The sequence below is a fragment of the Balaenoptera physalus genome (genome assembly GCF_965194825.1).
Source record: "Balaenoptera physalus genome assembly, chromosome: 19".
Lineage (NCBI taxonomy): Eukaryota > Metazoa > Chordata > Mammalia > Artiodactyla > Balaenopteridae > Balaenoptera > Balaenoptera physalus.
Genome location: NC_138900.1, coordinates 3,031,503 through 3,045,825, shown reverse-complemented (window position 1 = coordinate 3,045,825; position 14,323 = coordinate 3,031,503). Strand labels below are relative to the sequence as shown.

At 49.3% G+C, this 14,323-nt stretch overlaps 1 protein-coding gene across 1 annotated transcript; it reads right to left on the bottom strand.

Moving 5' to 3' along the window:
- Positions 1-1,104: 1,104 nt before the first annotated feature.
- Positions 1,105-4,291, bottom strand: ZNF784 (zinc finger protein 784). The gene is made up of 2 exons (XM_082436710.1): positions 4,144-4,291; positions 1,105-2,908 (listed from the first exon to the last, which is right to left on the bottom strand). The coding sequence occupies exons 1-2, from the start codon at positions 4,219-4,221 to the stop codon at positions 2,018-2,020; spliced, it is 969 nt and encodes a 322-aa protein (XP_082292836.1). The 5' UTR covers positions 4,222-4,291; the 3' UTR covers positions 1,105-2,017.
- Positions 4,292-14,323: the final 10,032 nt, after the last annotated feature.

The window sequence follows — 14,323 nt, the reverse complement described above, 5'->3', positions numbered from 1 at the left end:
AGAGGCTGGCAGTAGGAGGCTGGATCCTGAAGGGCCGTGAATTCCAAATAGCGGTGCTTGGGTGATCTTGTAGGCCCGGGGCTGGAAGCTGGCAGCTGCTGGATATAAGACACTGACACATTTGGTTTAGCCCATACATTTAAAAAAAAAAGGCTGAGTTAGTTGCCAACATTTGAAAATCAAGAGATTTTTACATAATACGAACTAATGCAACTTCTGAAAAATTTGGAAGATCTAGCAATGCAGTCTGCATCCTGCCGGGGCCAAGTAGCCGTTGGTCTCTTTGGACGTGGCATATATTCTCCAGTTTGCTGCCATTTCCCCAACACTGTCAAATCCCAACACTGAGCCCAAGTGTCAGTGGTCCTATCACACCTCGCTGGTCCTGGGGTTTCCCCTCAAACCCGGCCACTTTCCTCACTTAGTTACATTGTCACCACAGTTCCTGTAGGCACTCACATTTGGAATCCCTTCTCACGGCCACAAGGAGCTGTGGGTTGGTGACAAGGTTGGGATCTGAGTTTGGGAAGGATGGATCCATGGGGCCACAGTATGGAGAATGAAGAGGGCAGGGCGTGGACGTGTGAGACCACTGTTGGCTTGGTCTACAAGAGCAGTGATGATGAAAAGAAGCGTTCGGATTCCAAAGATATTTGGCTCAACAGCGGGAAATTGACAGGGAGTCAGATAAATGGATGAAGGATGAAAAAGACTCAAGGAACCTGCCAAGGCTTCTGGCTTGGGTGGTGATGCCAGTGATGGGAAACATGGGCGTTTCCTTGGTAAAAACTGAATTCTGTTCCCCTTATGAGTTGTCTGTGGGACAGCTTATGGGGGTGTTGGGTGAACAGGAAGGGATGCAAATCCAGGGCTCTCCCTTCTTTAGTATCCTGACACAGGAGTCCCGTCGTTTTGCCAAACTTCCCTGACCCCCAATCCCATAGCTGAACCACATAGCTTCTCTGAATAGCCAGACGCTGTCCACCCCATTCTAAAGATGAGGAAACAGAGGTTTGGAGAGAGTTGCAACTCACTGCTGAGGCCAGGACCACGGTGTGGCCCTTCTACCCCCAGCCCTGGAACACAAGACCAACATAGAGAAAACCCTTCATAAAGTCCTTTAATGGGAATAGAACTGGAAGCTTCCCACCTCCAGCTCCTCCTTTGCCCAACCCCCCAGTGACCCAACTCCTGTTCCCCACCCGCCAGACACCAGCCAGGCCACCACACTGCCACCCACCAACCATTCCTTGGCATAGCTTGGGACCAGGCTGTAAGCCGTTTGCTTCAAATTGGGAGTGAAGGTAGTTAGAGAAACTTGAGGCTACTTTGTAGACCTGGGGGACCATGGGCTCTGAGCCTGAAGCTTTAGGAGGGGGATGTTAGGTGACTGTTCGTAGTCTGGGTTTTCAGTTGCCTTGGAAGAGGAGTCTGGGTGGCTTAGGGAGGGACCACATGGGAGCAGGGCTAGAAGCTCCTGCAGTCAAATTCTTAACGGTCAGGCTTCCATCCTTGCGACTTGAGCGCTCTTGGCTATGACTTGGGGACCCTCTGGCTTTGAGGTGATGGGGTCCCAGTCTCTTTATGGAGGACCCGGTGGGCGTCTTCTGCCTGAGGACGGGTAGGCATCCCATGGTCAGTGCAATCCAGTGAGGTAGGCAAAAGGTTCCATCCTGGTCCCCCCTCTGCAGTGCTCAGCTCTGCTGCCGCAAGCTGTGTCTTGCGCAAGGACAACCCGTCAGGGGGGCAAATGGGGCAATGAAATCGAGCCCGTGTTCCTTGCATTTCGCTGGGCATCCACAGGGCTGCCTCTGTGCCTTCCTCTGAATCTCGTGCAGGTGCTGTGTGGTTTGTGAGCGTCCTGAGTCCGCTTCTCCCTCTGCTTGCCCACACTGGCCACTTGTTGCCATCTCCGTGGGCCCTTATGTCACCTCTCCCCTTCCTTCCCTGCCTCCGTTTCCCACCCACCGCTCCCCTGCAACCTGCTGCCTACCTCCCACGTTCCTGTTCTCCCAGACTACTGGTCGATCTCCACCTTCACTTTGGTGGTCTCCCCACGTCCCTCTTCCAGAGTGTTTCCTGCCCCACACCCACTCCCTGACCCCTCGGCCCCCGATGCCAGCTGGCTTCCAGAGTCTCCCAACCCCGGTCCCGGCCCGTGGAAGTGGGTGCGCTGATGCTTTCGGAAGTTGGAGGAGTTGTTGAAAGTGCGATCGCAGAGGGCGCAGCGGAAGGGGCGCTCGCCAGTGTGGATGCGGGCGTGGCCGCTGAGCACCGAGGACTGGGTGAAGCCCTTGCCGCACACGCCGCAGTGGTAGGGCCGCTCTCCCGTGTGCACCCGCTCGTGGTCTCGCATGTCTGAGGAGCGGCGGAACGGCTTGGCGCAGAACCTGCAGGCGAAAGGCTTCCCCACCGCCGCGCCTGCGGCCGCCGCAGCCATCACCACCTCCGACCTCTCCTGGGGCACCCCGGGCCGCTGTTCTTGAGCCACCGCCGCCTCCGGAGGCCTTTGAGAGGTCCCCGGCTCCACCCCATGTCGGTGCTGGTGCCGCAGCAGAGGTGCCAGGGCCTTGAAGGCCCGGGGGCAGAGCGGGCAGCGGTAGGGCCGCTCCCCCGTGTGCAGGCTGTAGTGGGCACGGAGGCTGGCGGGGCCTGGACAGCTGTGGCCACACACATGACACCGGCTTGGGTCCCCACCCTGCCCACCACCCTCAGCCCCCGCCAGGTGGCCGTGTTCGTGGAACAGCAGCTCGGAGACCAGCCGGAAGACAGCTGGGCACAAGGCACAGTGGAGAGAACCTGGCTCCGGGGGCTCAGGTACCAGCGTGGTGTCTGTCACCTTCACCACCTGGATCTCGATGAGGTCACTCGGGGGGGTGGCCGGGCGGCTGTCGTCAGGCACCAGGACCTGGGTGAAGGGGGGGGAAAGAAACAAGGAGCCTGTGGACTCTGCCTCACGGCCTCCCCAACACGCCTTATTAAACGCACTTATTAAACACACTTACTAAAACACACTGTAACATACTGAGCCCCTTAATTTCTAGATTCGGCTCTCCTTCCTCTGAGATTCTGCCGTATGACCACCAAGACTTCCCCTCCTGTCCAAAATATATCACAAATCCAGCCATTTCTCTCCTCCACCCCACTTACAATTAAGCCAATCATTTCTTGCCAAGTCCCCTGACCCTCTGAATGACTCTGTTCCTACGCCTGCTCCCTTATAACCCACCTCCCCAAAGCAGCCCGAATGACCTTTTGAAAACGGAAATCAGACGGCAGTCATTTTCCCACTCAAAACCCTCCCATGACTCCAACTGCTCTTAAAATCCAAAAGCGCCATCTACTATCCATCATGATCTGGCTCCTGCTTCTCTCTCTGACCCTAGTGTAAATATAAGCCGGCACACAGCTGACTTTTCTCGTCTAAATTTAGCTCCCCTACCCCCCAACTCTTATCAGCTCACTCTTTTTTATAGAACGTAACACAATAAGTCTCGTCTATTGTCTCTCTTCCCTACCCGACTGCAAGCTGCAAAAGAATACAGTTTATGTGTCTCATTCACCTCTCCATCTGTCTAGCCCAAGTAGGAGCTGAGTAAATGTCTGTTGAATGAATGGTTGTCCTCAGATACTCTCCCATCCTGAATGGGGTTCCAAAGTCACCTGGAGCAGTCATTTCTCCCCCCAGATCCTCCCCTGGGCATCAGGACGCATCACTCAGACCCTTGCAGAATCATCCGCCCACCCCAACGTGCATGCCCCAACCATAACCCCACACCTTTGTCTTTCAGGGTCACCTTCCCAACTTTCCACCTTAGAATTTCTGAGGCCCCGCCCTCTGAAGGCTCCGCCCCCTAATTAGACAAACCATCCCTGGGACTCCTCTCTCTGAACCTATCACCAGCTCAGATGTTCCGCCCAACCCCCTCCTCAGGCTCCACCCCCAGACAGGCCCCGCCCCTCCACCCTCATAGGCTCCGTGCTAAGCCCCACCCCTCGCCCAACCCGAGAAGCACCGCCCCCAGGGCCGGAGCCCTAAATACCTTCCCCGCCCAGCCCTAAGCCCCGCCCAGGCCCCGCCCCCCCGCCCTGCGCCCTCCTCCCGCCTCGAGCCCCCCGCCCAGGCCCCTTCCTCGCCCGCACCAGGTCCGGAGGCTCCGGGGATCTCGGCTCCGGGGCCGCTGAGCTCGGACTCGGGGGCTCCGGGCGCGCAGCGGCCATCTTGTGCCCAGGCCCCGCCCCCGAAGCCAGTGGTCGCTCCGGGAGGGGGCGTGGCCTGGGCTGGCGTCAGCGCCTCGGCGCAGGCGCACTGGAGGACCGGCCGGGGCTTCCCGGGAGCCGGGTCTCCCCCTCCCCGGGGAGAAAGTGATGAATTTCTTCCTAATAACCTGTCAGTTTCCGCAGGAGACAGCTTGCGTGGGGCACTGGGTGGCTGCGAACTAATTCGAATTTCTCTTTTTAACCTGTATGAGTAAGCTCTGGCAGTCAGTTGACACTGACCAGAATTGAATAACCTTTGTTCTGTTTTCATGTTACACGTTTTTGTGGTCACCTCCTCTGCATGGCTCGTGACAACCTAGTGAGACAAAGTTTATGAATGTAAGGTTTTTAAAGTCCGTTTGCAGAAAGATATTCAGCAAACAGCAACACGGGTGGTACTGGGATTTATTTGCAGAAGTCCTTAGGTGGTGTGACGTTTGGGAAACGCTTTTTTTTTCAGCCACGCGCAATGGCATGCGGCATCTTAGTTCCCTGACCAGGGATGAACTCGTGCCCCCTGCAGTGGAAGTGCGGAGCCTTAACTACTGGACCGCCAGGGAAGTCCCGGGAAATGCTCTTTTGGAGGAAAGAGCCCAAAGACTGGTGGTTTTCGGCAGCACCAAGGACAGGGCTGAGGTCTTAGCCCTACAACTGTTAATTTCATGGCCTGGCTGCGTGACCTTGGAGAGGTCAACACACTTCTCTGGACTGTGCCTGCATTTTCTCACGTACAAAACTGTAGAGGGTTGTAAAACCTAATAAGAAAGAGATATGCAAGATCTTTGGAACAACCTTAAGTTGTTTTCTTGGAAGGGCAGGGTAGGAGATGCTGAACATGAAGGTCATTCCTAAATTCTCTGTTTCTCCTCCTTATGGGAACGTGATAAGATTGCATTTTCCTTTGCAGTTAGACGTGGCCATGTGATTCCCTTTGCCCAGTGAACTATAAGTGAAACCAATGTGTGTCAACTTCAGCACAAGATGAGAGCCAGCAAGCGGTTCACCACTTTCCATCCAGGCTGTTCTGTGCGTGGGGATCTGTTGGGTGAAGTGAAGTTTCCATCAGCCTGAATTCCAGAGTATGTATCTACAGTGACCAGAACCTGATTCTCATCTTCCTTGGATATATAGCATTTAAAATTATCATTTGTTTGATTAAAGCCACTGAGCTTTGGGGTTGTTTGTTACTGCAGCAGAACCTATTGTATCTTGACTGATAAACCTAGGGAGTCTTTTTTCTTCTTCTTTTTCTTTTTTCTTTTGGCTGCATTGGGTCTTTGTTGCTGCAGGTGGGCTTTCTCTGGTTGTGGCGAGCAGGGGCTGCTCTTTGTTGCGGTGCGCGGGCTTCTCATTGTGGTGGCTTCTCTTGTTGTGGAGCACAGGCTCTAGGCGCGTGGGCTCAGTAGTTGTGGCGCGTGAGCTCAGTATTTGTAGCACATGGGCTTAGTTGCTCAGCGGCATGTGGGATCTTCCCGGACCAGGGATTGAACACGTGTCCCCTGCATTGGCAGGTGGATTCTTAACCACTGTGCCACCAGGGAAGTCCTAGGGAGTCTTTTCTTAATTTTATTTTGAACCATTTCTGTATACAAAAATTATTTGGAATCATATAAATGGCTCCCTATCCTCACTAATAAACTTAGAAGACTATACAACTTTACAGAAGCAGTCTAAGCCCTCTGTGTACCCCCCATCCATTTTCCTCCCTCCCTCCCCTAAGGTTATTAGATTTTGCATTTTCTGTTTATCATTCCCACGCATGTCTTCCTATTTTGCTACATATCTGATACAATGTGATGCCATAGTACATTTTTTCATTCTCCTGTTGAAGGACATTGGGTTGGTTCCAATTTTTTTCCTTTTTATTGAAGTATAGTTGATTTACAATATTGTGCTAGTTTCAGGTGTACAGCAAAGTGATTCTGATATATATATATATATATATATATATGCATATATACATATATATTGTTTTTTGGATAGAAATATTCCTTTAAACATTTTTTCCATTATAATTTATTACAAGATATTGAATATAGTACCCTGTGCTATACAGTAGGTCCTTGTTGGTTATCTTTTTTTTTTTTTTTTTTTTGCTGCAGAAAGCTTTACTGTTTCCCTTTGGCCCAAGGCTTGGAGAGGGCTCCAGGGTGGTTAACAAGCTGCCCAGTGGCTGTAGAGAGAGGCTTTAGGGAGGAGCCCTGACCCCAGAGGGGCTCCTCACAGGCCGCTGGGCTCCGGGGGCTCCTAGTGGTGCTTGAGGCGGAGCCTTTGGAAGAGACGCTCGCCCAGCGCAGCCTGGGGGCCGGGCAGCCTGCGGAGGTTGGTCAGGTGGTCGCCCATCTCCTGGATGAGTTTCACCTGCTCATCCAGGAAGTGGCTCCAGGAAGTCCAGAGGTGGGGTCTGCGTGGGGAGAACCTCGGGCCTGCGGAGCCACAGGGCCCGGTGCGGGTTCTTCTCCGTCAGCCGGGCGGCTTCCGTGGCGTCCTGGGCTTCACCCACTGCTCCTGGGACGGCTTGGCACGTCCTGGAAGCGGGCGCGGCCACAGCCCTGCTTCTGCCTTTTCCGGTGAGCTCGGGCCCTCCGGCTTCTCCTCGGCCAGTTCGCCGAACGCTGTCTCACGCCCTCGCGAGCCGCTGCGTCGGGTGGAAAGAGAAGCGCAGAGACAGGTAGGTGTGGGAGAGCGGCAGATGCGCGTTACCAGGCGGGTGACTGCGGCCTCCACCCGGCGGAGTAATGGTGACGAATCTGGGAGCTCATGCTTGGTCGGCAGTACGGAGCTAAGCTCAGAAAATGGTGTGGGCTGGTCCGGGAGGCCGAGGAGAGCTGAGTGGGTGGTTCAAGGTTGTGACTGGAGAAGAGCTTGGAGGGTGGTCAGAGTCTGGAGGAAGGGGCGCCCCTGGGTCTGTCCTGTCCAAGCGCCGTGGAAGCGAGAGACACGTGCGTGGTACCGCCCAGCGCACTGCTTGGTTCCATTTCTGATTCTGCCTTTCATAGAACCTGTGACCTTGGAGAAGCCCGTTCCCTTTCCCGAGACGCTGAAAATGCAAAAGGTGTTCCTTCCTTCCAATGTTTATTGAGCAGTTACTATATCCAGACATGAGATTCATTGGTGAAGGTGACCGATTCTTGCCCTGGACTCATGGAGCTCTGATAATGACAGCAGACAATCCACATATTTAGACAATAAATAATTTGGGTCTAGTTTCGTTCAGTTGTACAGAAGGAGAAAAACAGTGAGGCACAGTGACAGGTGGAAGCCCAGCAGCCTTGTGATGGGAGCGTGGGGACCTTCTGGAGAAGGAGAGACCCGGGCTGATAGAGGTTAGCGCAGGAGTGGTGAGGGGCCGGCACCCTGGACCGGGAAGAGGGGGAGCTCTTCTGAGCGCTGGAGTTCAGGGGGTGCTGGGCCCTGCTTACACAGGGTCTAGTGCACCCTGCAAGCATGCCTGGGTTTTATCCTTAAGACAGGAGGGTAACTTTCAGGAAAGGAAGGTATGAACACACAGCCGTGCTGAGATGGTCGCCACTCTGCAGGGACTGGACTGTAGCAGGGCTGTGACGGTGATAAAGAGTGATGCAGCTCCGGCACCAGTGTGACTCCTAGGTGAGGAGTGGATCAGTACCTCAGTGGTTTATGAGGTTTCCTCATGTAACCCTTCCACAAATGCTACAACAGAATACCTTCGCAGTTGAGTGGGATGAATCAGGAAGACTTCTAGGTGGTTTGGAAAGGGGTCTCTGGTTTTCATAATCGGCTCAAAGATGACCCCTTGAGGAGACACAAGTGTGGTGATAACGCAGGTGTGTGTGTCTGGGGAGGGGCGGTGGTTAAGTGGGCTGAGCTTGCTTTGAGGTAGGAGTTAGCTTTGCTGGTCCTGAGAGGCCAGCTCCTTCTGCATCAGCCTCAGGGAGTGTCAGCTGGAGATGCTTGGAATTTACTTGAAGGCAGGTGGAGGCCCCGGAAGAATTATTTTTAGGGGAGGGTCCTGCAGTAGATCAGGTTGGGGCCATGAGAATCGAATTCCTCAGCTGGGAGTGAGGCCCTGGGGTGGAAGAGGCGGGAAGGAGGTGCTGGGTTGCACTAGCCAGTCCTCCTGAGTCTGCCGCCGAGCTTGTCGGTGGTGCTGGACCAGGGTCCTGGATTCGCGGGGCTCGGGGCCAGGGCTGTGGGATGGGTTCATTGTACATGAGGTGGAAGCGGGTGAAGCACTGAGGGCTCCTCCACCGTCTGCCTTGCTTGTCTAGCGGAGCCGGTGGGGCTGTCACAGAACGGATGACCCCAGGGGAGAAGGAGGCTCGGGGAGATGCTTCTAATCCTGTCCACTGACACACAGAGGAACCACCACCTCCCTCCTGCACTGGGAACGCGGTTTTGTTTCTCCCAAACCCATCCTCTCTCTGACTTCCTTGTTTCTATCCACAGCAGCACCTCTGGTCATGCCTCTGCATCCAGACCTCTGAGTCGTTTCCGCGCCTCCCCACCTCTTGTCCCCCAGACAGTAAGCCTCATCTGACGCTGTGGACGGTGTCTCTGTGCTTTGGGTAAAACCCCATTTGGAGACAATAAACAGTTTGTTGTTGTTTATCCGTTTATCAGTGATGGACTTTTGGATTGTTGTCACTCTGTGTCTACTCTGAATAATTCTCTGAACACACTTGCGTAGAGTTTCTTTGCATACCTTTTTTGCAATTATTTTTCTTTTCTTGTTTTCATCATGGTAAGAGCACTTAACATGAGATATACACTCCTTACCCATTTCCCTGCACAGTATGATATTGTAAGTGATAGGTGCATAGTGGTACAGCAGATCTTCAGAATTTATTAACCTTGAATAATTGAAACTCCACCTAGAAGTAGAATTTCTGGTTTGACTTTTTAAGGAACTTCCAGTTGCTTTCCACAGTGGCAGAACCATTTCACATTCCCATCAGCAATGTATGTTGGTTCAGATTTCTCCACATCCTCAACACCACTTGATTTTTTTTCAAATTTTGGCCAATCTAGATGGTATCGAGTGGTATCTCATTGTGGTTTTGTTTTCATTTTCCTAATGACTAATGAATTGAACATCTTTTCATGTGCTAGCTGTCTATTTGTATCTCTTCTTTGTGTAGAAACGTCTATGCACACCTTTGACAATTTTTTTAAAATATGGTCATTTCTTGTTGTCGAGTTAAAGGTATCTTTACAGATCAGGAGACTGTCCTCTAATTAGATAGATGATGTGCAAATATTTCTTCAAATTTTGTAGGTTGTCTTTTACACTCTTGATAGTGGTTTTTGATGCACACACTTTAAATTTTGATGAAATCCTATTCATCTATTTTTTTCTTTTGTTCGGGTCCATTTAGTGTCATATCAAAGGAACTATTGTCAAGTTCGAAATTATGATGATTTGCTTCATGTTTTTCTCTAAGGGATTTATAATTTTAACTCTTAAACTGATCCATTTTGAGCTAATTTTTGTATATAGTGTGCGTAAGGGTCCAGCTTCATTCTTCTGCATGTGGATATCCAGCTTTCCCAAGTCCATTTGTTGAAGAGACTGTTCCTTCCCCATTGAATAGTCGTGGCACCCTTGTGAGAAATCAGCTGATCCTATATATGGGTTTATATGTTGGCCTTCACCTTTATTCCAAGCATCGATATATCTGTTCTCATGCCAGCACCACAGTTTTGATGACTGGAACTTTGTAGTAAGTGTTGAAATCAGGAAGTGTGTGGTGTCCAACCTTGTTCTTGTTTTTCAAGATTTCTTGGCTATTGTGGGTCTTTTGCAATTACCTTGAGTTCAGAGAAATGGCTTTTTTTCTGCAGAAATAGACTTTGGGATTCTGATAGGGGTTGCCTTGAGAGTATTGTCATCTTTACAACATTAATCTTCCAAGCCGTGATCCTGGGATGTCTTCCCATTAATTTAGGTCTTTTCAAATTTTCCTCATCAGATTAAAAACAACTACAGTGTATAACTATTGCGCCTCCTTTGATAAATTCATTCCTATCTATATTTTTCTTTCGGATGCTGTTATTTTTCACCTCAGTTGCTGTGTTGAAATCACCAGCCCCAGATCCTGTGAATGTGACTTTCTGGAAATGGTCTTTGCCGAGTCATCAAGTGAAGAGAAGATCGTACTGAAATGGGGGGTGGGGGTTTCTCACCCAGTGATTTTGGCATTCTGATCTGATGAAGAGAAGAGGCACATGGAGAGGAATGCCAGGTGACGACAGAGATACACAAGGAGATGTCAGCCCTGTGGAGCTGGGGGAGAGCGTGGAGCTGTACTGCCACAAACGAGGAGGTACCTTGGCCAGCAGTCACTAGGAAGAGGCAGGAAGGATTCTCCCCCAGAACCTTCAAAGGAACACCCTCATTGTGGAGTTCTCGTCCAGCATTGAAAGACAACACGTGTCTGTTGTTTTAGTCTCCTCATATTGTGGAAATGTTACAGCAGGCCTAGGAAACTAATACAAGGAGGAAACGCGTAGTATTTGCAAGATGGGGCTCTGCTGTCAGCAGGCTGGGCTCATGTCTGGCTCTTCTCCCCTCTGTAACTCGGAGCCTGCGGCCTGGTCTCTGAACTTACCTTCCTCACGTGGACACATGGATGATAGTAGTAATGTCTTCCTGAGGCTTATGAGGGGAGCAAATTGTCCATTGCCCTTAAAACTCCACACCACTGCATGTCCCCTTGGTATGTGAAGGATGGAACATTGCTATGGGGACACTTCTGTGGGGACACGTGAGGCTCAGCAGCAGGGTGACCCAGTGCTGGTCCCTGCCGTCCCTTTAGGGGACCTGGTATGGATGGGGTCCCTGGGGGGACACAGGCCCATGTCCAGCCTGAGGACAGGAGCAGAGAGTGGGGGAGTGGGCTGTGGACGCCCCTGCCCTGGCCGCGCCCCCTCCAGTGATACTTTCCCTTGGGGGCACTTGCAGTGCCCTCGGTCACTGTACGCCTGCAGCCGTCCTCTGCGGGGATGTCAGGGTGCCTGTTTCTGCTGGAGCTCAGAGCGTCCCTCTTCGCCCAGGCCTGGATGGTCACATGCTCAGGGCTGCATTGCATGTCGTCTGGAGTTGGGCCAAGTGTTCAGAGGCCCAGCTTCTCACCTGGGCAGCAGCTGGTCATGTTGTGTGGAAAACACAAGGCTAGTGTGTAAAGTGTTTGCTGTGACTGATCGACGGCCATTTTGTTATAAATTCGGTCCCTAGTGTAGGGTGTGGCTTTCCCCACCCTGCTTCATCCCCACCTCACTAAATTGTATGCAAATAACGACAGGTCACAGAGCAAAGTGCACCACTTACCAATAATGAGGAGTAGATGTGAGTCGCTACGGGAGAGCCAAGAAGGACGTGCCCCGTGCTCTAGCCCCTGCGCTTTCCACCTGACAGCACGCCCCACCTCACCTGGTGCATAATGACCGCAGGGATCACATGGGAGTTTCCCTTCCTCTCTTTATAAGACTAAAGTTTTGCCTCCCTAAATAATACATGTTGTCTCCCTTCTAATTAAAGTACAGTTGATTTACAATGTTGTGTTAGGCGTACAGCAAAGTGATTCAGCTATACATATATATATATATATATTCTTTTTCAGATGCTTTCCATTATAGGTTACTACAAAATATTAATATAGTTCCCTGTGCTATACAGTAGGTCCTTGTTGTTTATTTTATATATAGTAGTGTGTATATGTTAACTCCAAACTCCTAATTTATCCCTCCCCCTTCTTCTGCTTTGTGGAAGTTTGTTTTCTGTGTCTGTCCGTCTCTTTCTGTTTTGTAAATAAGTTCATTTGTGTCGTATTTTAGCTTCCACATGTAAGTGATATCATATGATATTTGTCTGTCTCTTAGTATGATAATCTCTAGGTCCGACCATGTTGCTGCAAATGGTGTTATTTCATTTTTTATGGCTAATACTCCATTGTATATGTACACCACAGCTTCTTTATCCATTCCTCTGTCACTGGGCACTTAGGCTGCTTCCATGTCTTGGCTGCTGTGAATACTGCTACTCTGAACATTGAGGTGCACGTATCTTTTTTCATAAGAGTTTTCTCCAGATATATACCCTGGAGTGGGATTGCAGGGTCATATGGTAACTCTATTTTTAGTTTTTAAAAGAACCTCCATACTGTTCTCCATAGTGGCTGCACCAATTTACATTCCCACCAGCAGTGTAGGCGGGTTCCCTTCTCTCCACACCCTCTCCAGCATTTATTAATTGTAGACCCTTTGATGGCCATTCTGAATGGAGCGAGCTGGTGCCTCACTGTGGTTTTCATTTGTATTTCTCTAACGTTAGTGATGTTGAGCATCTTTTCATGTGCCTGGTGGCCATCTGTATGTCTTCTTTGGAGAAATGTCTAGCTAGGTTTTCTGTCCATTTTATGACTGGGTAGTTTTTTTGTTTTTTTGTTTTTTTCATATTGAGCTCCATGAGCTGTTTTTTATATTTTGGAAATGAATCCCTTGTTGATTCCATCGTTTGCAGATATTTTCTCTCAGTTGTAGGTTGTCTTTTCATTTTGTTTATAGTTTCCTTTGCTGTGCAAAAGCTTTTAAGTTTAATTAGACCCCATTTGTTTATTTCTGTTTTTATTTCCATTACTCTAGGAGACAGATCCAAAAAAAAATATTGCTGCAATTTATGTCAAAGAGTATTCTGCCTATGTTTTCCTCTAGGAGTTTTATCGTATCCAGTCTTACATTTAGGTCTTTAATCAATTTTGAGTTTATCTTTGTATATGGTGTTAGAGAATGTTCTATTTCATTCTTTTATATGGAGCTGTCCGGTTTGCCCAGCACAACTTATTGAAGAGACTGTCTTTTCTCCATTGAATATTCTTGCCTCCTTTGTTGGAGATTAATGGACCATAGGTGTGTGGGTTTATTTCTGGACTCTCTGTTCTGTTCCATTGATCCATATGTCTGTTTTTGTGGCAGTATCATTCTGTTTTGATTACTGTAGCTTTGTAGTATTGTCTGAAGTCTGGGAGGGTTATGCCCCCAGCTTTGTTTTTTTTCCTAAGGATTGCTTTGGCCATTCTGGGTCTTTTGTGGTTCCATATAAATTTTTAGGATTTTTTATTCTATTTCTGTGAAAAATGTCATGGGTAGTTTGACATGGGATCACATTAAATCTGTAGGCTGCTTTGGGTAGTATGGCCATTTTAACTATATTAATTCTTCCAATCCAAGAGCATGGGATATCTTTCCATTTCTTTGCATCATCTTCAATTTCCTTTATCAGTGTTTCATAGTTCTCAGTGTATAAGTTTTTCACCTCCTTCATCAGGTTTACTCCTAGGTAGTTTATTTTTGATGCAATTTTAAGAAATTGATTTTATATTTTCTTTTTGGTATTTCATTGTTAGTGTAAACAAATGCAACAGATTTCCCTATGTTAATCTTGTATCCTGCTACCTTGCTGAATTCGTTTATCAGTTCTAATAGTTGTTGTGTGGAGTCTTCAGTGTTTTCTATATGGAGTATCATGCCATCTGCATGCAATGACAATTTTACCTCTTCCCTTCCGACTTGACTACCCTTTTTTTTTTCTTGTCTGATTGCTGTGGCTAGGACTTCCAATACTATGTCGAACAGAAGTGGTGAGAGTGGGCATCCTTGTCTCGTTCCACAATTCAGCTGGAGGGCTTTCAGCTTTTCACCATTGAGTATTATGTTGGCTGTGGGTTTGTCATAAATAGCATTTATTACGTTGAGATATGTTCCCTCTGTACTCACTTTGGTGAGAGTTTTTATCGTGATTGGGTGTTGACTTGTATCAGATGCTTTTTCTGCATCTGTTGAGGTGGTCATGTGGTTTTGTCTTTTCCGTTGTGGATGTGGTGTATCACAGTGATTGATCTGTGTATGTTGAGCCATTCTTGTGACCCTGGCATGAATCCAACTTGCTTATGGTGTGTGGTCTTTTTGATGTGTTGTTGGATTCGGTTTGCTAATATTTTGTGGACCATTTTTGCATCTATATTCATCAACAGTATTGGCCTGTGATTTTCTTTTTTGGTGGTGTATGTGTCTGGTTTGGGGCATC